At 34.2% G+C, this 27,979-nt stretch overlaps 1 protein-coding gene across 1 annotated transcript; it reads left to right on the forward strand.

The window, feature by feature from the left end:
* The first annotated feature begins 508 nt into the window (after window positions 1–508).
* LOC128241203 (interferon-induced protein 44-like) lies at window positions 509–27,848 on the forward strand. Its single transcript, XM_052958160.1, has 6 exons — window positions 509–565; window positions 3,656–3,841; window positions 4,011–4,154; window positions 7,870–8,020; window positions 8,756–8,953; window positions 27,712–27,848. Exons 1-6 carry the CDS (start codon window positions 509–511, stop codon window positions 27,846–27,848), a joined length of 873 nt encoding a protein of 290 aa, XP_052814120.1.
* Window positions 27,849–27,979: the final 131 nt, after the last annotated feature.

Consider the following 27,979-nt stretch of genomic DNA (forward strand, 5'->3'; position numbering starts at 1 on the left):
CGAAAATGAAAGAAAAAGTACGAAATAAGAATGTGTCACGGTAAACGAATATTGCAAACGAAAGATGAAAGTCTAACGTATCATCCTACCTAACACCTAACATCTTTCCTAACCGTATCGACCTCGATTCCTCTGGATTTATCAACGACAAAATTATATATAAAGGAAATAACAATACTCGTCAAGGGCATAACTCTGATCGTATGCCTACTTACTAATTCCTGACAAGAAACGGTTGCATTACACTATCACTTGTCACTACGTTACACAAGTAACATTCTCTGCTCAGCCTTTAGAAGTAAAGTCGGGTGATAAATACTAACTGACTTCACGGCAGTTTGTTTATCTGATAAATGAAAAGGTTATAAATAGATTGCTGTTTAGATAATGATTACATATCATTTATTCAATTGAAATAACGGAGTTGCAGTGAATGTTATCGTGTATTAAACATTTCAATTATTAAATCCGTAAATTATTTCATAAGGAAACTCAGACCATAACCAAAATGGGAGCGTCTTCTTCAAAGCCATGGAGAAAATTGGTGAAGGACACTTTTGAAGAGGTAAACCTACTTCTAATCGATATCAAGTGTTTTTATTAACTAGTATAATGTTTAAATAGGGTGAATTTAGTTTAGTTTTTATCGAGGAAAGCTGTATTGGCCAGAGTCCGAAGGGCGAAGGCCAATACTGGTGAGCGATTAAATTACTCGGCAAAAGGAATCACTTTAATACTGTTTTAATAATTTTTGCGTATGCTACGACGATTTGTTTTACATATTATAATTCCGAACTATAAGTTATTACTGAAGCTTATCGTTGATTTTGCTTTTAAAGGCTAGACTGTTATGGTTTTTACATGTATCATTTATGGTGGCGTTGCACGGTTTTATAAATAAAGCCGTTTGAGCTGTAACATATGAGGAAGCATATCTTTTCGTAATTATTACGTAAATCGTTTTCAAAAAGGTCAAACTGTTTTTGCGAATGCCCTCATCTACCTTGTCCAAAAAGAAATTGTCATAAAAACCACAAACAGGTTAAATACAATTGTAATATCAAATTGTACAAAGCGGTTGAAGTATTTTGTTGGCTAGTCCTTTAAATTGGTTTTAAAAAATATACATATATATTTTTAAAACAGTCGGTAAAATGGAAAAAAAACTCGCTGTAATTTGAATTTACAGCATCTCATACAACGGCGAGCTTCGACAGTCAAAGAAAATTGTCCTGTTTTCGAACCCCACATTTTGCGGATTTAGAAGGCATTCAAAACGGCAGAAACTAGTTTTTGCCAACGTTGGTCGATAGTGGGCGATTATTTGCATATTATGTCGTCATATGTCGTCGGTATTTTGTAAAATACATGATTGTCAATTAATAATGTGGTATACTAGTTGTGTGTTTAATATTTTATCGTCATGTGACGTGCTGCGTTTTTCGTATAAAAAATGAAACTTAATCCCTATTGTACCTATTAAAAAAATCATGATATATAATTTGTTTTGTACACTAGGCTTTTGATTATGTACTTCATTTAGCAAAATATATATCATAAAACTAAATAATTTCATAAATATCTGTATGAAAAACTATAAATATCTGGATAACACCTGTACACTATATATATATGATCAACCTATACACTTAATTTTATATTAGACTTCATACTACAACAAACTGGTATTTGTTTTCGAAGACTTGACGTATGTGCTAACTAAGTAAGATGTCAATGTCGAATGAAACGCGAGTTTCGAGCGACAAACCTCACAATAATTCAGCCCAAAATGAAATATATACTCATAGCTTTACGAGAATATCATCCCATTAAGCACAATCAAATTTTATTACGCTTTTACTATTTTGGTTAAGAATGCTGTTGCGCCCCGTTTAAACTATTACTCGATTGATAAAGATTTTCTGCCACATGAATGCTTTTATGACCGTTGGCAATCGATTGCAACTTCTCGATAATAGTTGTTACAAATAATGTTCGCTAGATAAGAACGTCGCAAGAACTTTTATTTTGGGACAACAGTTAATCATGCAATACGATGGATATTAATTATTGGCTATAACACGGCATTTTCTTTCATGATTTTAAATGAAAATAACATGTGCTAAATCGAAGAACTATGTTTAATCAATTGTAATTGCGTTCCTTTAAAAAACTACTAAATACGTCAAGATTATGGTGCTCATTTGCCATTTTGACTGTTTCCTTGGTACAGTATACTAACAACAACTTTAAAAGCGTAATATTATTTGGTTGTTGGGATTCTTCATTGTCTAATTCTGCATTTGGTGAAATAAGTTGTATTTGATACTTTGTTTGTTTTTTGGTTTCCGTAGTATTTCATGTGTCTTATGCGTTTGGTTAAATACTAGTTTAAGGTAACAGTGATTTTCTTTTCTTTATTTTGCACACGTTAACTTATAATAATCTGTTGATATCCAGCTAAACAGAACACTGACGGTTATATGGTGAGTTTAGGGAAGATCGATTGGTTTCTGGTTCCAAACTCTTGAAAGTGTTCATTGTGTTATGCTAAGATCATATTTTACTATTGTAGGGTTTAAACTATTGTAACGGTCACTCGACACATACTTACTTCAGAATGATGTGTGTACCTGATTAACTGAAGAAACATGTTTAATAGTCAATTTACTAACTTGCTACGTATTACTAAATAAACCCCAACACGCGTCGTATCAACAAAGAAGCGTTGTCTTCTCCCCATCTTTGTAGAATCTGTCCTATTGTGGAAAAGAATGGGTCGATATTCACTTATGTCCTGAGCCTGAGTTTGAGAATAAAGCTCAGAATAGCGAAACATACATTTCGTTGTTAAAAAAAACTATTTTAGGACCAAATATTGTTTAATTTACTTTGTCTGTTAAAAATAATCAGGTCAACAATCCGATACACCTCATTTTGTTTAATAGATATTTTGAACACTTAAGAATTCAGATTTTCAAGCCTGAGTCTTAAACTCAGAATCAAGACATTGATGAATACGGCCCAAGTTACTTAATATCCATGTTTCATATAACCTTGTATCATAAACAATTTAGGCAAACTGATTTTAATCAAATGTTGATCCACATTTCTTTCGTTAACAGTATAAACGTTCTCAAATATTCATTCAGTTACTGGCGACAATTTGGTTCACACCTTGTTAAATTTAAAAATAGTAAGTGCATTAATTGTTATAATATGGAATACTTATACATTCATCTAAATGCATTGATGAATGTTTAAAAAAGGCTTGCACTCAAACACAGGGAGGTTATAAACCAATATAGATAACAATTCCTAGGCGATCCCGCATAGGAATGACAGTCTACTTTATAAGCGATAAAAGAGGGGCGTTCCACTTTGTCTTCGAATTGCACAAAAAACATTGTTCAAGGAATATAAGTTTAACGCCATAGTACTTACGATGTTATTTTCGAAGCAAGTGTATCAAAACAGCAGATCCGGAATCAATGAAATGTAAGTATTTAGGTGTAAGACCAGTAATTTCAGGAGCAAGGCTTCTACGAACCAACACCTCCCAAAACTAAACGAAGTCCTTGTTGTGTACACGCCAACGAAATGGTTTTCAGCATTATTGCTTATAAATTTGTGATGATTCGTTTACTATTTTCAGTGTGAAGAATACTACAAAAAGAAAATAAAAGAATTGAGTGTTCTAAAAAATGAATATAATGTCGTGATAATCGGACCAACAGGAGCTGGTAAATCATCATACATCAACTCGATGTTTACAATATTAGACGAAGATTATGCAAACGTTGCTCAGATAAGAGCCAATGGTATAAAGTGCACGCTCAAGGTATGATATAAGTTAATTATTCATCTTATACATTAGTTATACTTTTTAACAGTAGCCATATTAAAAAGGCCATTTTTTAATGCGCATTTAACGCTGTGGACATATTCAATTAATGTATTATTGATATTGAAACATCTCTGCAATGTATTTGTGATATTCTTGTTTTAAGTGTACTGCATATTCAACGGAGAAAACAGAGGGTCTCATGTGCAATGTTAAAATTATTGACACCATGGGCATCCAAACGGACGGGAAAGGTATACAAGAAGACAATTTGATTGCTGTCCTTGACGGCAAAATTAAAATAGGCAATGTAAGTTCTTTTTATTTGAATATATATAGTAATAAGTAATAAGTAATCAAACACACTTGCTATGAAAATGATAACACCTTTTGATGTTATTCTTAAATTTGTACACGTTACTTATTTAGTACTGTACAGTTCAGTTGATTCTCTAAGTCCCTACGGCTCTAGTTATATGATTTATTGAGCAAGGGAAACTATATATCAAGGGTTGATGTCAAGGGTTGTTGCAATTTATGAATCAACCGTTTTAGTGTTATTGTATCTGTTTATTTCTGGCCCCTAGTATTACTTCAAATCCTAGAATACATGATACAATTATTTAATCTAAATAACATTATATGAGGTATCTGGAGGCCGATATTTGAACAAATAAAACGTTTTACATATATAAATCACACACAAATTTAAAGCAAAACAATCACAGGTGCATGTCCACAACAGAATCTGACCGTTGTGGGTTTAACTCATGCTTTAAGGCTTGCACCACTATCACCCGTCTCTGTGCTGCTACTGATACTGCAAAGTTAATAATGGTGGAAAAGATAGAGGTTGTCACTCTATAAAACACGCAATACATTTTTCTTCAGAAATATGCCACCATTATGAATTATACTATTCCTTCATTAAACATCCAGATTTGTTCATCCGCCTCCTTCAACAATTAGTAACAAGTGTGTCTCGTCACGAATGGCGGGGAACTACTCGAGTCTGTCCAGGAGTAATTTGTTAAGTTAACTGTCTACGGAAAAAAATTATACCACTTTTGTCAAACCGAATTACAAGACAAACGTCATATCCATGTTTAAAAACAGAACTTTTTTCTTAATCATATTAACATCATCCATGTTTAACAAATATGTTCATATTATACACATATATCTTCTAATCCATTAATAACTTTCAACCCAAAGTTTCAAACTTTGATAAAAAAGAAAAGTTATTAAAGTTAACACATCGACTGCCCAAAGCAGAATTACAGTCACACCTAATTTCTCGTGCACGAACACTTCTATTATCCGCCACCTAGCGGATATTACGTCTGTAACAAATGCAATGTTTGAAACGGCAATCCCAAGTCATCATGATCTACAAGTATTAAATAATAATCAGCAATCTCGTTTTGAGATCGGGAAACCAACTCAATCCTGAGTAAAATGAGGCATTCCATACATACTTTGGAAATCTCATAAGTAATACCCTGTAGCTTGGGTTTCATAGAACCTTTGACGACTATTGAACTTACAGTCTGATTGTCAATTAATCATTTAACCGTTTGGTTTTTACGAATGTGCATAATTGAAAGTAGTACTCTATACACTGCCATGTAGAGGACTCGTTCGCAGACAACATACCATGCGAAATACTGTTACCGAGTTTATCTCGTAACATTCGTAGCCTATAGACCTATCACCTGAATAAACGATATTTGAACATTTGTGTGAATCAAACATATTTTTAATATTGACTAGATTCATGTTATCTTGCCAAAACTTCAACTGCTAAATGCCTTCAGTCGACAATTTACGACTCCCAGTAAAGAGCTTTAAGAACGTCTACACTAAAATTACGGGTCATGATTTGGAAAATGTGACCTACGATAACGGACATAGTTATTTTTTTGCCAACCTAACTGGCCATATTTCTGACTTGCACACTTTTATGTCGTTAGACAGCAAATAACATATTTATCGCTTCTTTTGTCTTACTTAAACGGCGATAAGGAATATACAAAAAACAAGCATTGAGTTAAATAAGACGCCTATAAACTATAATTCTTGAACTGGAACCCAAACACATTATGTAGTATTTAAATCAAACCCAAACCTCAACAAATCACCTTTAATTTGTTGTCCCATTCTCAATGTTTTATCAAAATTATAGGAACATCCAAATCCGTCATCCAGAAACATGGACACCAGTTTTTCTTCCCCCTCCATTTGCTTCCTAACGGGTGTGTTTTTTTAGAAAAATTTAAAATGCGATTGACAATCCAAACGGAAGAACTTAACACTTACATTAAAACTATGCACAATTTTTGTTAGTCCAAGAGAAACCCGGAAATTCTTGAGTGGTCTAAATATCTCTACAAAATTATACGCGTTAGCCAAATCAAATTTAATCATGTTATTACCTTTGCATATAAATCAGAGATCCACCTTGACATCGTCGTTCTGAACCGACTGCTTCCAAAGATGTTTATTGACAACTCTTAAATCAAGTAATATTCTCTTTTTACCTGAATTGTGTACAGGACCTGTCAGAGGATTAACAATTTAAGGTGCACTAACACACATTTCGAACAAATGTCTGTTTAAAAGATCCTGAATCGCATCAGTTATAAAATCAGTCTCCAAAATAGCAGATCTGATATTCTTATTGAATGATTGGAAAGGTGTCGAATAAAAAGGAATATATACCCCTTCTCTAATACATATAATATGAGAAATTAACAACCAATATCTCGCCAAATTGAACATGCTTTCTTAACTTCCCTAACAAAAATGTTTTTTTGACCTTGTTCATTAAAAAAAATATAGCTCAAAGTCATAATGATACTCATCTTTCAAAACAAAATAATTAGCGGAGCCGGAACACGCATTTTCGGATGGCTGACTTGTCTGCGGACATATCTATGGTGGATAGTGTGGTTCTAGCAGTGAAAGGACAGTTTCTGCGGAAATGACTTAATTCGCGAAAGGCAAAACAGGGTCCCTTGGTCCGGAAGACGAACCGGTAGCGAATCTTGATCACAATGAAGCTCCGTAGGGGTCTCAAGAAAGTCAGCTAACTAACTGGTGTCCGGATGGCCTGACGACGGAAGCAGATGCTCCCATGACTTTTTAGTAAAAGCAGGAACGTAGTCAGAACTACGGAAGCGGGAAGATGACATTTTCCTATTGAGAGCACGACACTCCGCCTTGTGAATGTTTGCCTCGTCATCCAATCACTGGCTACTGGATTATTTTTATCATGCCGGGCTCTTTCCAAGACCCTGGAAGAACAGTCAGCAAAGGAAATAAGTTTGATACGCTTATGCAATTTGTCAAGAAGTTCCTTGAGCTACTACTGACAATATTCTGGCTTGAACTACTCTGACGCCCAGAGTGACTGATTTCATAGTGAAGATATACAACACTTGTTCAAGCGCATTTTTGTCCGAACGGTTTTCGTCACTAGGCATAACAGGTACATGTACAATCGAAGGAAATGTTATTGAAGAAAAACTTTTATTGTCCTCTACATAGCGGATATTACGCTACATTTAAACGAAAGTTAAAATTCGACTAATAATTATACATTCAAATTTATAATAAACACAACTCAGCAAACACAACCAACAGACATATCATAAGAAGAGAAATGTTTGGGTTGGTAATTAAAACACAAACGTACATGTTTGTACTCAACCACCATCTTGAATGAATAAAATAAAAATAAAACACTTAATTTTCTAAAAAATGTTCTTGCAAGATATATTTAATATATTCGCATTTTTTTAGAAATAAATCATTAAAACTATTTCATTGAAAAGAACCAAATAATAGTTTTAAATTCCAAGATTTAAAATCGCTATATGATAACAAAAGGGCAATTAGAATACATTTTTCGTTAAAATAATCGAAACATAATGCTTAATACAAGACCGAATAACTTTAGTTTCGCAGTATGAAAGCCCGCAGTTCATTAGTTTATTAAAATGATATATAAACTTTACTTGTAGGTTGACGAGGAAGAGGAAGTTACTGAAGGAAATAATAAGTATCGACCTCATGCCGTCATTATTGTTGTAAGCGCTCTCAACATAGACAGCTTGTCACCTGACTCGGTATGGCTGACAGAATACGAACAGATATTCAACCGTATTCCAAATGGTAACAAACCGGTACTTCATAATTATATACAAGTAATAAAATGTTAACCTCAGGGTCTAGCGCACACGAACGACAAATATAAATGGCCTTGTTTAAAATCCAAAAGGTACACAAAGACTCGCACAGTCACAATACACGAACACATATTATATGCAGACAAAGCGTTAATGGAACACGCTCCTGTTATGGCATCAAAAAGTTAGTTTTGCCGGTAATGCATCTGAAAACAATTAAATAATAATAGTTTCACTCTTTGTGGGGTATAGTTATTTAAAAGTGTATACAAATGTAGTTGGGAGCGAATCTATGCCGAAACAGTCAAGAAAAAAGCTGACAAATATTTAAAACCTTATTGAATACATTCGTAGCGTGAATAGATCATTCGATCAATCATGACTTTTGTGAATTGCAAATCTTTCGCTTTTGAAAATAGTGGACAACAAAGTCAAAATTAGAGCAGATATATACATTTGTTAAACGGAATTAGTTGTCAAAATGTCAGCTTCAGTTTGTAATAACAAACGTTAATAAAGTTCATTTTTAACCCACAAAACAATAGAATACCAACACACCTGTTGTATTTGCTTGTAAAAACTACCACATTCAATGCATGGCTATTGTATTGTTTGTACAAAGTAATATGAATTAAGTTCTTCTCCAATGAATTGCGCATGTTTATGTTAAAAAATGATAGATACTGTTAAATAATACACTTTTAAAAATGTATGTTTACAGATGTGAAACCGCTGGTAGTCATCACGCATTGTGATCAACTCGGGGATGTGAATGGTGATTTGAAAAAAATCTACTTTTCGTCAAAATTAGTGAGTGTTATTGAAACGATAAAGGAAAAGATAGGCGTCACACAAGAAAACATCTTTCCAGTGGCCAACTACGTTGGCGAATCCGCCCGTCATATAACCACCATGCAAAGTGTGTATATATGGGAATCCATTTACAATGCTATGCGTGCCGCTAAAAATAAAGAAAAATCGATTCACCGAAAATAAAAACAAAAGCGAATTAAATTACAGTTGTAAATTATAAACTGACATCACCTTTAGCTGATTACAAATTAGATGCAATGTCATCTTGTCACAGTTATGAAATCAATGTACACCTTTTATCACTTCTATTTAATATTGAAACATTATATGTAAAACAATATCGTTAATTTGTAAACACAATTAAACTTTGACACAAAATACTGTTTTGTTTTTGGCATACATTTCTACAAATTTCGCTCAAATCACTTTTGGTACTCTGGAACTGGTATAGCAACATGTGTAATCTAGTTTTGTTGTCTATGTTTTAGTGAGTTTTATTTCACGGTATTCAGCAAGAACATATTACATATCAAGTCGGTGAACTTATTCTGTTGTACAAAATGTTTTTGATTTGAATCACGGAAGATTTAAGAAGCATGTAAATTAGTGGTCTGCTGCAGGGACAACCATGAGGTTCACGGGAGGGATGGGATGGCCTGCATACAATTTTTATTCTAGTCGAACTCATGATTTTCAATGCTCTGCAAGGCCTGATCAATGTTTGTTTTGTGTAAAAGAATAAAAATGTTCCTGAAAGTCTTGTTCGGGCAATCCTTTCACTAATTTCTCTTTCACTTATTCATGTCGTAAGGTAAACTTAATTTCACATTTTAGACAAGTGTGTACTTTGTACATAGAAAACATACCAAGAGGCTGCTAAAACAAAGCTTGTAAGTGCTCAGGAGCCTTGGTTACTTCACAACACCTAACGGCTGCCGGATATCGATCGCACTGCTAATCTGCACTCTTCGAAACCGCACCGCATTACTTTCCTGCTCTGTATTTTCTTAAGAAACCAATTTACTAACTACGAGCTCAACCCGCTCAACCCGCTCAACTTCCCCTGTCCCTAATCCTATTTGTCGCAGAATGGGTCAGGTATTCTAATATTGAATGTCATACAGCTGCTGATGTCAAAATGAGATTTTGCTTAGACTTAGGTCAGGCGGATCTCCGTCACCGACAATGTCATTACAAAAAGCGCCTCGTTTTCTATCTCCGCCATTCGAACTCTTTCTCGGTAACAATAATACCCTAAACGTTCCTTTACCTCACTCCCGAATATGAGCCCCGTCCCCCGCTAATAAGAGTAGAACCCTTCAGCAACCGGTCGTTCTTGGTAATTTATCTGGATCTACAACCGATGCAATACAATTGTTCTCGTCACCCCACTGTCTGCACTGATCTTTAATGGAGCATTGTTCACCTCGCAATTGGTGTATATACCAAAGTAGCAATTCGTCTCCCCTCTCTTTTGGCCTCCGCCTGCATGCTGGCATCGCCCACATTTATATGTTTCTGATTTTGAATTTTGATAAAATCGAAGCATATTAATTGGACCAAAAGAGACGGTCCCCGATTGTTTAAAGCCCTGCGTTATTGTTTCTCAATTAACACACCAATATTTTCCTGTTTCACCACTACTTTGTATATTAACTCGCGTAATGGCCTCATTCATAACATTGTGGCTGCTCCTCTGTAGTCGATTTGTAGTTAGATTTGCTCTCGTGCTACAGTCATCGTTCTTGAGAAGGTAATGTCTTCGTCGCTTTCATAGTCTGCCATGGTATACGTAGATGCATATCACGGGATACGTATAAAATAACAAATCCCACTTATTGTATAAATGTGTTGGCTTACCATTGTTTCACGCTTGAGGTGACCGACACAACTCTGATTAAAACCAGACAATCATGTAGTTTGTACCAATGCCAAACACGTATTGAAAACAGCTTGTAAGTTTGATGGTTTGGTTATTTAAGGCGAAACAACAATCGCACTGTGTACAATTTATCATACAGGAATAATATGTTTACAATCATAACATGTTTTAAGACTGCTAAACAATACGCCCTTTGCTGTGGCGCACGTTCCGTGTATATGCAAATGTTTTATATACACATATGTTATATATAATACAATATAATATATTAGTTTTATTAACCATTGACATCGCGTCGTCATGCAGTTTAACGCGATTTGTTTTTATTTTATTCTGTAATTGCAATCTAATTAAGCAATACACACACGTTACTCTAATTGCCCAATTCAGTTATTTGATATCTTCATTGCATGTATGTTTATGTGATAGGCCCAATTATATCAAATTTAAACGTTTGTTTAGATTCGAATAAATGTAATATTTAAACAAGGCCACCTTGGTTATATGCTTACTGCGTATTTATAATATCAATCGTTATTGTTTCGAGTTAAGCTCCATTATTAACTTTAAAACGCTTTATTGCTTATCGAACGTAACGTGATTCTGCTCTAAACCAATGCTTTACCAACACTAAATCCCAACAAAAAAGTGGCACAGCACAGCAAAAATAGCTTGGCGGAAAGTTACTGCCATATAATGATGGCAATGCCAATCAATGTTGGCATTGCTAACCAAAATGAAGGCAGTGGCAATAAATTAAATGGCAGTCATGTGAAGGCCACAAAAATAAAGCTTAAAGAAATAATGGCAGCCATCTTGAAAATTATACTACTGATTCAAAGAAAGGCCCTGAAAATAGATATTTGTTTTGATTGTAAACATAAACAATTCAAAAGGTAGAATCACGCATGATTGGCCTTAAACAACGGAATTTGCGTATAATAAAAGAATGGCTAATAGTGTGCTAGTTTAGGCAGAAAAATCAATTAATGCAAGAAAAATGGAAAAAAACCAGATCAGCGGTGACGAAAACAAATGCATTTTAACACAAACATTTCAAAGAAAATGATTGATCAACGTTTAAAATCTAACAGCATATTAAAGTTAAATTTGTTCATTACATATGTTTGTTTTAACCGACTGAAGTCGAATTGAATTGCACTTTTGACAAATACAAATCCAGAGTCAGTTTATATAAATTTCACACCTCCGATTGACAATATGCTTTCAATGGAAAAGGATAAGCATTGTAGTGAATAACTTAATGATGAAATTAATAATTACAATTTTCAGGTAGGTAAACATAGTGTAAAAACAAAAATAACTTGAAATAAGGTCTCTTCCGAAAACTATTTCATGGAATGTCAAAAGGTCCCGGCACAACACTGCCCCGCCCCTTTCAATTAAGGCGATGCTCATACATACTTTTTTATGATTACGCTATGACTTCCTCGCGTCTGGACTTTTCCTTTTTCCATTATTCTTTGGTAAAGATGATTTCGTTTCCATAACTGCCATAACATCACACAGGGTTTTCCTTTGCGGGCTTGTCTGCTTGCTTTGCGGATTCCGTCTTTTCATTGCAATTTTAGTGGAGGGGGTGTGGGGGGTATAAGCGAAATCGGGTTATAAAGATTATGTAGGGTACGTACATTATTACGTTTTTTTGAGCTCCTCATAAAGGCAATCAGTGGGTGCTCGGTCGGGTTTCGCTGATTTCTTAGATCAATAAAATGTTAAGCCTTGGATGGCGGTTTGAAAGGCCAGCCATGACATTCTAATCTCTGTCTGTACCACAGGTGACGGAACTCTGACTCTTGATTAGTGTCTATTTGCAAGAGAAGTTTCCCTTTAAAGCAACATTTAGATTTGTGCGGGATTTCTCGTCTCACCTTAACCAGTAAACATCAGTCAATGCATGTTGCCGGAAGAGTGTTAGCCATCAGCCTTTGCCACACTGAACGCAGAGATTGAACTTTAATTTTGCCTGAAACTGGAATGTCGGCCTGAAATGGATCACCGTGCCAAATACCCACTGAGTTTGACAACCAAGTTTGGAACATTCGTATCTGGCTGCAGTGGAGGTCTGAACGCAGTCAATGATAACACCGTCATCGGTTGTAGTCCTTTTGGGCTTATAATCTTTGGTAGTCCTTTTGAATATGTTTTATGCCATTAAACGGGGTTTATGTTTAAATGTTTTACTAAGCTTGCTTCTGCAGCTGTTCATATAAACATTGATACGACTGCATCCAACACTTGGATTAAACGGTCACCGTTGAAGTTGAATCACGGGTCATTTTGTTACTGTGGTCAGATCCTTGGTAGTAACGGAATGGATCCTCGAAACAACTTTCATTCGTCAAGTGGCGAAATAACTTATATATTAGGCATGGTCATGACCTTGTCAGTTACAAACCAAAGAATTGTTGACGCATTTAAGTCCCCGATTGGTCTATTCTTTATTCCATCGTGTATGTGCCCTATGTACCTTTTAGTATAACCCCATAAGGTTTCCCGGCCATTGCACATGAAGAAGCATCGCGTGCAAAAAGGCACGCTCACTATTGGGACATATTTTCAGAAAATTTACCGCAATCTGACAGATGCGCTCAGATTCCTCGCACCTCCGGCACCTGTATTAGACTCTTCCAAAAGTTTACATAATCGTCTTGATCTGTAAATTCAAAATATTGTATACGCATACATATGTTAGAGTCTTGCTTGATTTCCCTTACTAGTCTGACACTACTGAGCCTCTGCATTGTAAGCAACATCGTTGACAATAACGGTATATATGTACAATAAATAAACCGTAAAAGGATGAAATCAGACAAGCTTTCAGCACCCGCAGGCAATCTTCTTCGTTATACATATATTATTTTCCATGTTTTTATAAGACCTTTTAAAAAATTGGTTGATTATAGTTTCACCTGCGACGATGTTGTTCGATCAATAACTGTTTATCCAAATAGGTGGAGCGATATAGGGCCATCTTGACCCTCTTGTTTTGAAAAGGATGTTTTTACGTCGTAACCTGTGGAACGCCCTTCACGCAAATTCTATACATAAAAAAGGAGTTGTCGAAAATATCAATTGATACTTTCACTATTGTTATTTCACTGATAAAACTCCAAATTTCATCGAAAAACATGAAAGAAATGCATTTCTTTTATCACCCTGTGGGTTAAACTATATTGAGAGGGTTAAGAGAAGTCGTTTGTAAATAATAACGCCTTGATAAGGTTGAAGTAGTAATATAGACTCGACATTAAGAAAGTCCAGTGATATGGAAATTTCTTATTGACTTTTTTTCCAGTTTTAAATTCAAAATATACTTTGAGTGGTGTTGCATGGTTGTAATTACGATTAATCCAAGTATTGTTTCCATACTGGGGGTATAAATGTCAAAATGTTAAGAGAAGTCATTTCCAAAACATATTAGCCTTTAAAACGTTTAAAATTTAAACATGAACTTATTCATACAATTTTGTTCCCACCATATAGAAAAAATAAACCTGTTTTATTGACAGGCATGACAAAAACGTAACTGTGGATGCCCTTAATATGTAAGAATATTTGTATTTGACTGCAAAAGTCTAAAAAAAGTTATCTTTGCGTAGTATATACCTGAAGTTAGCAAGGTTGTGTCAAAGAAACGATGAAATGAATTTATTAACCATGACTGAAGAGTTAAATCAGTTCGAGGAATTATTTGTTCAATGATATATTTTTAAGAAAGCATTTACAAGGAAATAGGATTAACAGTATAAACTTTGTCATCTACTGATAATTTAATTAATTGGAAATTCGAAATTAGGCTGTACTTATCTGTTAAATTTCTTAATCGAATAAGGTTTCGAAGCATTATATGAATTAAATGTACAGCAAGTATTTGGACTTTATAATTAATTTTCTATCGAAGCCCTGTCGGTGTCCTTAGACATGACACCACACCGACGGAATGTCTTGGAGAGCGGCGAGTTGATGATTGTGTGATTCATTGTGATTTCTAATAAAAACAACATTTATATAATCAAATATATATATACACATCAGCGTATAAATGTTAAAAGCTCGCACAATCTTGTCAAGCGTCATTTTGCTCAAAATATACATAAGAAGATTAAGACAAATAAGCAATATTTAACGGGCTTGCGTCTAAACAGCGTAAAAGTATCTAATTGAATTTGCTTTTACTACCCCTACCATACTGTTACGACATAAACTACGAGTTGCACCAAGTTCATTAGATGTATTTGCTGATGCAAAGTTAAGAGGTATGAATTTAAGCTAATGTAGTAACTCGTATAGGTTACAAATAGTCAAAATATGCCTACGATAATTTAACCAGTTTATAATTTACGAAAGCTTCAGTACATATCATCCACCTAACATATTGTCGACCAATGTCGTATTTCTCGGCTATTCCCGGCATCAAAATCGTCCATTGAGTATTTGCGATTAAGTACTACACAGTATGGCACATGTTAGATCAAATTAAGCCTAGTGAACTACCGTGCAGATTGATGATGGGTTCACTTCACTTCGAGTGTTATCGGAACGATTACTACTCGGATTCAAGTGGGGGTTGGGCGGCGGGGTATGTGTGTGTGTGTGTGTGGGGGGGGGGGGTAAGTCAAGATCTTTTAGATGAGATCATTCAATTTTAAGTATTCATGAACTGCGTTTGTTGGACGAAGTTGAAGCAAGGGGCGACCGAAAAATAAAACTGAAAAAAATGTGAAGAAATTAAATAGACGAAAGCACAATAACTTCTACTTTTATCATTATTATCAACCACGAAAAACTGGTTGAGAATCGCATATTGTATAAAACTGTTTCATGTCGCCTAATAGACCTGATGTGATAACTAATCAGCGATCTTGAAACGTTCATGAAGCCCTAGCTTTTCAATTGACGAATGCCAATCGTTTGACTTTGATATGAATATTTGTATAAGTCACAACTACATATTGTTATCATGTCTAACATAAACCTAAGATACATATAGCAACAGAAGTTTCGAAATACTATTTACACCGTCTTCCATCTACTAAAGCAGTACACTGGTTGAATAAAAATGCTAAGAATGTATGTATGTATGTTCTCACAATATATACAACTAATGGTTTGCACATATATTACAAGATATTAATTTTCGCTGAGTAGAGATAGCACAATATAAATTTATTGTGAATATGATTTGTCATTTGCATCTCGTATACGATAGCAGGTGTAAACACTCATTCGACAGAATCACGTGTAGTTTCTCATCTAGGCTTTTATTATCAAAGTCTTCAAATACTAAGGTCAGTATTTAAAGATATACTAGTTTTTAATGTCTTGCATCTTGTACAATGGCAGTATGGCCATGTACTTATTCAATATTTTAGGGAAGCATTAATTTACTATCAAATCGCTATCCGTTGATGAACTGACCCACTACTCAATGTAAATAATTACAGTCCAGAATGTATTTGAAAGGCTTTATGATTATAGCTTTCAGTGTAAATTTCTTGCTAAAACCTGCTTAATAAAACTGAACTTTTGAAAAACTTTATTTAAGACTTATATTGAAATACAAAAAATGACTTAGCTTTTGCAAGTAAACGAACAACGTATTCTGCCGACTGAAACGGCAACTCATTTAGCATTTACTGAATCATCAAGATAAAACTGTATAAATAGTTGGAGGGGACCTTTCGTCGCAATAATTTATTTTTACGGCGATGATTTGGTTTTTGGAAGTGATTATCGGATCTCCATGATTAACGTAGACAAATCATATGCTTGTGTTTATCAATTCAAAAATAATAATTATGGCTTAAACTAATAAATGTTTTGTTAATTGTTTTACAAAATGTGTATTACAGAGACTTACTCGCTGATTTTATTTTGGCATTTATCTACTTTAATTTGTTCAATTGAATTGTTTCTAAATTCATTACGAAAAAAACATCAACTGCTTTAAATAAATTAATTTCTAATATAAGTATAACAATTATTTTGCAAAATATACCCACTTTAGTCTCTTTCTAAAATAATGCAACTTAACATTTGGTGATATTTAATTATAGAAATAATAATTTTGTGTTCGCACATCATTTTAGTTTTGTTTTTAGGTATGCAGAACTTTATTAGAACTAGTTTTCATTGTATTTTTCATCGGACTTTCACTCACAAGCATACGAGAAAGTTAAATTGTGTTTTTGCATCTAAATTTTGTGTTACTCATTATACAAAATATAGATTAAATTACATAAATAGAAATTATATTTATTTAGAACGCAATTTTTTTTTTGCACTAATGACATTTTCATTGTTAACTCATAGTCATCAGAAACAGTTTCTATGCAGTTGTTTAATCGTATGCAAAAACTGCTATTTTCACGAAACTTCTCAAATAAAACCTTAAATATCAGTGACTCTAATGTCTGTTTATATTGCTAAAATAATGTGATTTGTTTCTGTTTTTATTTGTAAATACCACGCATCTTCCATATTTCAAAATTACTTTCATGTACGTACACAGAAAATATGTTATGGTACTCTTATGACACAGAGTGAAATGCCTTATATAACCTTGAAATCAAACCATTCCGAACAACATACACACATTAACTTATGTGTACCACCATGTATTGATCACAAGTTAAAGGGAAGCTATCATGTTTCATCAATTTGATATGCTTGTATGGAATCATTACCGTGACACAACTTCACATTTATTTATGTTTCACGAAATATGTACTTTGGCCGCTGGCCTTTTATTACTAATTAAAAAAAAATGATTTGACTCGACCTAGAAGTGTCGCTGTGATATATTACCATACATTTTAGATATACCAATTTCTACGGAACAAGTATCAGATGTCAAGAATATGCAAAAAAAGTTTATTTTCACCTCATTAGTAAAGCAGAATATTTATTTTCCATGTCCTTGTAGATGTCGCAGTGACTTCAAACAATATTTTGGCTATTGTGTAATCCTATGGAAACATCCACATCGTTCTCCTTTACTTGAAACACATTCTGGTGTGATTATTTAATACGGTTTCTGAACTATTAAACGTGTAGTTTGAAGAGGATTGTTCGATTACTGAAGAAAGAACTTGCTATAAATTCTATTGCAAACAAATTGAAATTCGGAATGAGTTGAGCAACATTTACAACAATGTCTCAAGAGATAAGCCACAAGTGCTTTGTAATAACTTCTGATCTATAGACAACTTACTGATTTACTCAAAGACAAACATACAGACAGCCAAAATAATCGATACACAAATACAGACATACAAAAGCATGATCGAAATTCGCAGATATATATATCCACACTAATAGTGGTTTATAGTGTGGTTTATGGGCACTATGTCCTGTTGGTGGTTGATGAGACCCTCCATTTCTAAACATGCCACCATAACCAAATTAATAATCTTCCAATAGTTTTATTTGTTTATAATAAATATTAACTTTTTTTTGATGATATCACTTATCTGAAAAAAATTCTATATTTGGGATTGTGGGATACTGCACTGTGGGACATTTTATATAATGACCCACATACCAGGTCGTGTGTATCGTAAGTATCCCACAATTCTATAGGCATATATACCGTTAATAGATCATTTTAACACTCATGCAACATGAGAATATTAAGTCCAGACATTAAAATGACAAACACAGCCATTTTTGGTATGAAACAATGACAACAAAGAACTTACTAAAACCTATTTCCAAGGCAACAGTGTTGCGTTTAAGAACAAGAACTGTGACAGTAAGGAAATACCCCCATACGTCCACTGGATGTAAACTATTTCCATTTTTTATGGTGAAACCAGTCCACCAAACAGCTTTAACTCTGCTGACATTTTCTTAAGTAACCATAAGGACACCATTTTTTGCAACAAAAGCCAAACTCAACAAAGGTCGCACTCACACAAAAACTAAGCCCAGCATCAAGTTAAGTGCACAGTTTTGGCCTAAAAACGTTTTAATCAATAAAATTAATGGCTACTAAGACATGAAACCACCAACGTTCATCAATTGATCAGGACTAATAAACACACAAAAAACTTCTGTAGGTCGAACCCATTTCTTAATGTTTGAAAATTGGTATCTTATTGAATTGTATCCTAAACCTTTGAACAAGAAATCACCTTTTGGCCACTCCAACTCAGTTTTAGTGATCATAAACCCAACTCTTGTTCAGTTATAAATTTGTAACCATTGCTCAATTCAAGAACACCATTACCTTTGACCAGCAACCCCAAAACTTATTAGTGTCAGATCATAATCATAACCAATAGTCATACCAAGTTTGGTGATCACAGACAAAGCCTCTGTAGAATCACTTCACCCAAGACTGATTGTGAGCATTCTTTGAATTATGTTCACAGCAGTTCATTTTAGTCATACGTTACATGTACAACTAACTACATAATGGTGACAAACTTTGTAAGGCAGTTTCTTGTTTTTCTGTCTCAATTTCATATAGGAAACTTCAATATTAATCAAAATTTATATTGGATTTTTCAAAAAGTGTGCATTACAACTCCCAAGAGCTAATAGGTAATGCATTCATATGTCATAATTACTTGAAAATGTTTGATTATCCAGCAGCCGGAGACCTACATATATCCAACAGCTTCTCTGTTATATTTGGAAGCAAAATGTTACAGACAGACAGCTAAAGAAACCTCTGCACAATACCAGAATTCTTTAAAACAAAAATAACGCTTATTCTTTTTCCTAATTTTTGTTTGTCTTAATAAAATGTTGGACTTTGCTTTTTATTTGAGTATGCTCCTTTGCCCAAAACATGTAAACTTGTCTATCATTTTGTGAGCATTATTGTTTTACAGAATGGTAACTTTTTTAATGTTCCCTTAAAATTCACTATGAATGATAGCTTCTTCTTGCTTGGTCTCAGCTGTGTAATCAGCATCCTTGGCACTGTCACCGTCCTTATCTGGTGCTGTAGAGTTAAATCCATAAATTTTAACACTTATGAAAAAAGCTAATCTTCATGATGAGTACTAAATACTGTATTTAACAAACATTTAACTTTGGAAATGTCACAATGAATATTGGCATGCTTATAAAAACATTTTTCATCCTGATCAATTTTGATGTTTTCATTTTTATTTGTATTAAAACTATCCAAATACAATGATCATAAGTCCATCGCAAAAAAGTTACAATAGTTTGTAAACTTGTCCTTACTTCAACTGAAAAAGGACGTTTAATGACATTATTGCAAATTCCAAAAACAGCAACCTTAAAATACTTTTTTCGCTCAAAAAAAAAACCCCTGTTTATTTTTTCAACACAAACCCTTTCAATCAATACCAGAATAATATGGTGTCACCAAGCATCAAAAATTAACATATTTGTGGGTCTAAATCCTTTAACCCGGTTTCTTTTATAAAATTTAAATCAGTATTAATAAAAGATTTAAACAAGCTACTAAAGCCTGTATGATGAAAAGTTTTGAGAAATTTCTGCCTGTGCATTCCTCTGTTTCACTTCAAGTGACCGACAGCTTTCCAATCATAATCATAAAATGGAGGCGTAATTGACCTCAGACAATTACTTTGATCAAGTCACCTCAGAAACTCTAGCGGCCCAGACCAGGAACTTTCAGACTGGTAGTCTAGCTCACTACACACTGTAAAAACCAAGCCGGTCAAAGTAAATTCAACTTATGAAGTTTCAAGACTAAACTGCACAATTTTCAGATATCATTTTAGAACTCACATTTGTTTTTAAATTAGATTTTGTAAGGCTGAAAAGTATGAAAAAATATGATGTACCCTACCATCATAATCATCATCCTCATCATCATCCTCATCATCCTCATCATCCTCATCATCATCATCATCTCGAGTTAAGGACTATATAAAAAAACAATTGGCAGGGTATTTGCAGGGTATCAGGTTTGAAGAGTTATTTAAATTCAATTCACACAACCGGGTTGTCTCAGGGAGTAATTTTAATTCAATTCACAAAACAGGCTTGTCTTCTACAATAAAAGATATGGCTTAACTTCAGTTGAACTGGTATTTTTTACTCAATGTTTCAAATCTTGCAATTCTTTTTATACTTAGTGGTTTTTAGTACCTTTATTGCTAGATTGCCTTTATTGAAATATTTCATTGTTGATCACAAGACATTGAAACAAATTCCCTTCCCTGCCTGGACGCATGTCAGTTTGGTTAGTGGTCACCAAGGTTTACACCACAACACAAAAACCATACTCACGCAAAACATCGTGCCAACAACAGTGAGTTAGTGTAAGCTATTTTAGCTTTCTTCACAATCGTTGTTAAAAATATAACGTTTAAACTAAAATTATGGCTGACATCTGAATTGACAGCGATATATATTTGGCACATAAAATAGCAACTTACTTCTGAACACGAAAGGAAGGCTTCTCATGTTTGTGCAGCTGCTGACAGCCATCTGGAAATTCAATGCATAGGTTTTTAAAAAAAAAAAAACACACAAAAAGGTTTAAAAAACTTAAAAACTCATGTTTTGAGTTCTCTCATTTATTAAATATTTTAAAGAAATACATTTGCTTGATCTCAGATAGCAATTGTTTGATCTCAAAACTAATATTGGTATAGAATTATCTTTTAGTGTTATCATTCTTTCACTGCATGTTATCTCTGTACTGTTTACAATATCATTGTTTAGTTAATAAGTGAATATAATGTGAGCAAAAGTGAGTTAAATGACTTGATATATTTGTTCGCTCTATGCTCGCTCCTCATTTTCGCTAAATGCAAAACAAAATTTTTTATTATTATTTCGCCCGCTCGCCCCATTATTCTTTGGAATGAACAAGTTATCAATTTGGTGTGGCCTAATGGAAACATGTATATATTCATACACGAGGAAATGAAATAAGGAAAAGATTGAAACGTAGTGGGTCTCGAAATAGTCATGAGCTTCTCTCTGGAATGTTTATACGGAATGTTATCCCGAATAAACAGTCGAAAAATATCGCCAAGACCATGCTTAATCGTTTACCAGAATCTAGTGCGGCTTTGATCGGCTAAGAGTTACAAACAATGAACAATGCCAGAAAGTGCAAGTTTGATATGCGAATGTATTTGATAATAAGGATAACACAAAACCTTGAAAGATTGCGAAATCAAGGCAGAAAAGGCCGATATAAACTTACAAAAAGTCATGAAGCCTCTTCTGATGGTAGTACACTTCATCCAAACCTAGAGGACGCAACAAAACCGTCTGCTGGATTTCCGTTTTACCGGAGATGACCCCTTATGGTGGTGATACATAGCCACCAGAAAAGATGAAAGATTAGTAACATAATCATATCGAACCGAACAGCTGAACAGAATAGCCTTGAATTTTGACTGAACATATACAAAATGTATAATCATCTTTACATTATGAACTTAATATAAACAATACCCCCGTAACGCAATCGTTCCTCTAAGTGAATTCATTTGACGACTCGTGCTATTCTTTTCAGAACGTTTGCTTTCTAAATAGGATAGTAAACTATCAGAAGTATGACACTCATGTACGCCGGCTGTGAGAAATTTGTTCAAATTAAAACCCCGTCAACAAACAAAACAAAACAATATGTCACAATTGCGAGTAGCGACATGTTCTAGCGTACTCCTTTCACACCTTTAAGGGGGACTTAGCACGAAATGAAATGAAATGATAGTTATATATTTCCTCACCGAAAACGAAATCCTTGCATATGTTGGAGGCCGTAGTCCACATGTACGCATAAAGACTCATATGGGGATGAGGGGTAAACAGCATAGACAGAGAAAACCAAATAAATACCTTAATAGCGAAAGGCAACAAATATATTGTAAACGCTCGATAGTAACCTGAGCAACTCATCACCGGTATCCATTTACCATTCTTTTATAAAGGTACATTACAAGGAACGAGAGCACGGGGTTCGGATGGAGCAAATGACTGCTTTGATACGACAGGCAAAGCTAGTAAACGGACATAAAACCACGATGGAAATACTGGCGCTCAGGAAGGTCGCTAAGGAAAAGGCTGAACAAAACCAAAACAAAATGTCAAAGTTTTGCGAACAATGAATGCACCGTGACTGTTTGAACTGTGTTTGCCTTTATAACCATATTCACTTGCATGAACATTGTTTTTGGATACATATCTTAAAATTGAAATCTAACTCTCAAAAAAGATTTACCACGATTAATATAGTTGTTTTAATACACCAAAACAGATGAATAAATGTAAAAAAAAACAATGTTTTTTATTTAGGATACCGAGTTGATGCAGAAAACAATGTATTTTTATCTTATGAGACGATATTATATCGCAGTAAATATTTTTGCATTTATCAATCATCAATATATTTTGCGTTTTTAGCAATTAAAACACGGTTACAATCTTGTTATCAGTAATAATATTGCTTATTCATATTTTCAATGATTCCATTAATTTAAGGTTTTTCACTCAACATTTAGGTTTGTTATACGAATGTATGTATTAATTTTGAAAAAGAATATCACTTTAAGCTAAAAGATCCAAAGCTTGCCTTGAGGCAAACCTGTTTCATCTCATGTTTGTGAAAGTATTTTAAAGAAGTACTTAGAGGACAAAAGCAACACGAGAATGAACATAACATTTAAAATATAGACACTGTATTGTTCTTAAAAATGTGGAACCTCATTTTTAAAATGTATTTTCCGCTAAATTTGAAGCCGTGTTTTTGAAAAGAGTGCTTGCTTGGTCAGTTGCCCGCCATGCATAAAGCAGTTACGGCAATTATAGAGTACCACTGACAAAGTAAAATACCATAATATGTCAAAAACAGCAGTCGCAGCGTGACAGGAATACTATAAGGATAACGTGATAAGAATCGGGTTTATGTCACTCAAAGCGTGATATGGACGCTATACGAAACAGGGTAAATATAGTTATAGCCCAATGGCAAAGATAAACCAAGTACCCGTATGGAACTCCTTTTTAATGGTTATCATATGTTAATAACCTCTCTTGTTGAAGACTGTCGTCTGTAGCATCATGGAAACCTTGTCTTGTGGCAATATTTAGAATGATAATTCATTATTTTTTTGCTTCAAATGTCACCATAAAAACAGTTTTCACGAACCTTTCAATAAATAATTCTTCAATCTCATCAGAACTTTTTAAAGACTTATTTGACTATTAACATTATCTGAATCACTGCGCGCATATCCATGACGACCACGAATTATCGCATATACATACGCATTTATTTCAGCCCCAGCACCTGTTTGAATAAAACAACAGTGTTTTAGTACTGATATCGTTTAATAAGTAATGGTTTTCTCCATTTTCCAAAGAAATAAATCTGTCAATTTACCCCATTTTATAACTCGCCGAACATGTAGAAAATCCCGACAGGGTTGAATTAATAATGACTCGTGCTTTAAACGTTCAGACCGTTTATTTTGATTAACAATTTTCAATGATTCAATGAAATTCGAGCCTTTATTTGTCTGTAGTTATTTTATTTTTTTGAAGGTTTTATCTTTATTCATGTTTGTTCTGCTTTCAAAGAGTCTTTGGCTGTGGTATGATAACAGAGAGTGAAGAGGCTATATCAAGCCCAACACACACTTGAATAAGTGACTCACAACTTCACAAGTCAGTCATTTCACAAATATTATGATATCGTTATCATTGCTTAATAGAGTAATACCGTTTAAACATAATAATTATTTTAATGTTTAATTTTTGGCCTTTGATTTATTATATTTTTTAATAATTTATGCTGACCGGTGGGTTATAGATATTAAATATTTTATATTGTTGTTGTTTTCAAATTCAAGCCCGCTCTCATCCAAAAAATATGTCAGCATATACAGTGCTAGAACACACTTTTGACGACAGTAATTTATATTTTTTTCTGAAAAAAACCCCAACAACAACAACATTTTCCTGACATAAATTGATATGATTACTCATGTCCGCTTTCCCTATTATCACTTATTCTATTTCATCTGTTCGATGCCTCATTGACGGGTATGATATATCTTCTCTAACTCGACCAATGCGATAAAATATCTGCTTTCAGACATTAAGGCAATATCAAAAGCGTTTATCAAAAACAAGTATTTTAGGAGTTGTTATAATAGTAAAATGATGATAAACACTGCAGTTGTATACACAAATTATAAACATATTGCAAATGATGATTATCATAATCAGTTATCAGGCCCACTATATTTCGATGTTATTAAGTTTGTGTGAAAATAAAATTATATACCTTCTTGAGATGTATTATCGGTAAATGAATTAGGGGTGTTATCGCTCCCGCAAAAATAGCAATCAAGTGCAAAACATGGCGGTTTAATTATTAACAGCCGCGCCTTCATCTTAATATTGTAATATGGTTTGACTTTGTGTATTTCATTATACAGATTATCTGTGAATCAAAAGAAAATTGACGTCATTATATATGACATTGGCAGGGCAGTATGGCATGTCAAGTAATACATGTCAAAAGTGCCCAAAGTGCAAACCACGTGTCATTGCCTATAGTGTCCATGGTCCCCAGAGAAAGCGTTCCTCCATAGTGGTCTTTAAAAATGTTCGAAACAAATGAGGAGCAGACGAGGACCGAACAAGATGCAGTCAACACCTAGTTAAAGTGGGTAAACTTGCAGAAACATGTATATTTACATGATGAACGCAGTATAAACGTAATTGCAACTCTTCTCAATCTGCACAGAATTTGCAAATACTTAATGGGGACCTACCTCTGTCGCATGCATTAAGCGTATGCGCAAAGATAACGCAATGGGTAGTACACTTACGCACCATGCACGTAGCAAATGACCGGCGGGGACATAACATTCACGTGGCGATTTCAAAGTCTTTGATGTTCTCTAAGAAAACTGTATAATCTCGGAGAACTTACAGTTTTAGCAAATCGAAGGTCACAGTGGGAACTTTGTTAGGTGTAATGGGGTTAAAACTATTTAATTAATTTGCATGATTAACGTATGCAAAAAGATCCAACCCGACTAATTAGGTGAATTATGTGTCCATGTGCGGTCTCATGACAATACTGCTGACCTCAGACAAATAACTCAGCCAATATGAACTCTTTTTATTGATAACATTATATCAAAACACCATTCGTTATGGATGATTCATTTACCCCTTTATCACGGGATAATCAAACTCAATATGACTTGCGAACAGTATTGATAACTTTTATCAGCACACAGATAGAGTGTATACAGGCTCCTGGTACTAGTCAGATAATGATACAGATATTACAATATTATCAGATGGTATCTGTTATCTGACTGTTAGACAAATAGTTTGATAAAAATCAGAAGAGCACTGGTTAAACCAAATCAAAATTAATCAAGATAACGGTCAATTTTCGAAAATGGTTATTTTCCAAGACTCTTTTTTATAGATGCACTCCGATGTAGGGATTAGATAAGATGTCCTTTTGGGTGCTGGACTGTTTACATGTAAAGCACGCCACTTTGAAATAATATTCTTGCACGTTCACTTTACGCGTCAGTTTGGACGAAATAAAAGTAGAATAATATAAACCATACAACTTCGACATCAAAATAAGGTATCAGGCACCTCTTCACAATTTCAGACCACGTTTGATTAGAAATAACACCGAAATAAACGTATACAAATCTTATTATGAACATATTTTCACGAAATCCGTTCTATCGATCGCTTCCTTTATAAACTGACAGTGTAAAATTTGACCTTAACATTTTGATTGCAATTAGTAACACATATAAATTAATTATACGCATGTTTATTCGTTGAATCACATAAACATTTACATTACACACCATTTTATACCGTGTGCTTAATTAAAATTTAAACTAAAACATAATATATACGACGTTCAATCCCTATTCATCGCTCCTAACTAATATAAGTTGATGGAAACTATTTATTGGAGACATATATCAACGTATAAACATAATTCGAGATTTTCTTTAATAGTCGAGACTCAATATTTTGTGTATAAACACAAGTTTCCTTACAATCACGTCGCAATTGTGCTGTTTCGGTTCGACCATTGCTACTCATGTATCAGACCCTGTCAAAGTATGAAAGAACAGTGTTTTGTTAAGTAGGAAATGCTGAATTGTGTCAATAAAATCACAGTATATTTTATTAACATTACGAGATATCGGCTTGATATTTTATTGCGGTTAAAGGGAGGCGAATGACAAAATATGAATAAGTCATGCGAGTAGCCGCCCCCTATCAAATGTTAATCTATATGTAGTATATAAGGGAAGACAGCGCGTTAAACAATTCAATTAAAAAGTGAAAAAAGGGTTACCTAAACCATAAATATTTGACATACGAAAGTTTTGTATTGAGGGGCAGTGATTGTCATATACAACCTGGTATGAAATGGCTGATCAGAAAAATATAAAATAATGTACAAGGTGTAGCACGGGTGATTGGATTTAGAAATCACAGGCCTACCGATACTGCTGAATATAAAAAAACTGTTCAAAAACAAGGTTAATTGTTGTTGTTTTCGAATAGTTTACATTGATACGTGCATAAAATCACATCTAAACAGTATGAGTACGTTGGTCACTAATAAAGGAGTGTGGGTTATAGGGTCGTCTTAGCGGTGGAAGGGGGCACCGGAAGTGGGTAATCCTTGCCAATGGCCTAAACTTGCTAAATGCAGCTGATTTCTATGCCCCGGGAATCACTCGTCAAAAAACAAACAACCACACTGCATCCAGACATGAGGTTTAGTCAATATTTTATGCACGGCTCAGCTAGCAAGCCTCGAAACTGAGTTTCCCTTTTACGCGTCGAACGACAAGTCATCGTATGACGAACTTTTTGAACGTTTGACTAACAACAGACTATCATGTTGCTTGAGAGTGGGTTTTATATGCAAACGAGTATAAAACACAGTATAGACATAGCGGCTGCATCTTTTCTTCTAGATATTACAGTTCATATCATGCCGCCAAGAGAAAAAGAGGGTGTGATAGAGGCTAAGGCTTCGGAAACTATTGGTAGAAGAGCTGCAAGAGATTCAATAAGAAAGATGGCAAAACCTCTTTCTCTGGCAATGTCCTAGAACAAAAACTCCACGAGAAAGAGCCATCCGATGTGTGCCACACAATGGGGAATCCACTTAAGACCCTTAAAACCCACATGAGGATGTTTCGACCATGGCAAAGAGAGAGAAAAGAAGCAGAGTAAGGACTG

This window comes from Mya arenaria, chromosome 7 (genome assembly GCF_026914265.1).
Source record: "Mya arenaria isolate MELC-2E11 chromosome 7, ASM2691426v1".
NCBI classification, from domain to species: Eukaryota; Metazoa; Mollusca; class Bivalvia; order Myida; family Myidae; genus Mya; species Mya arenaria.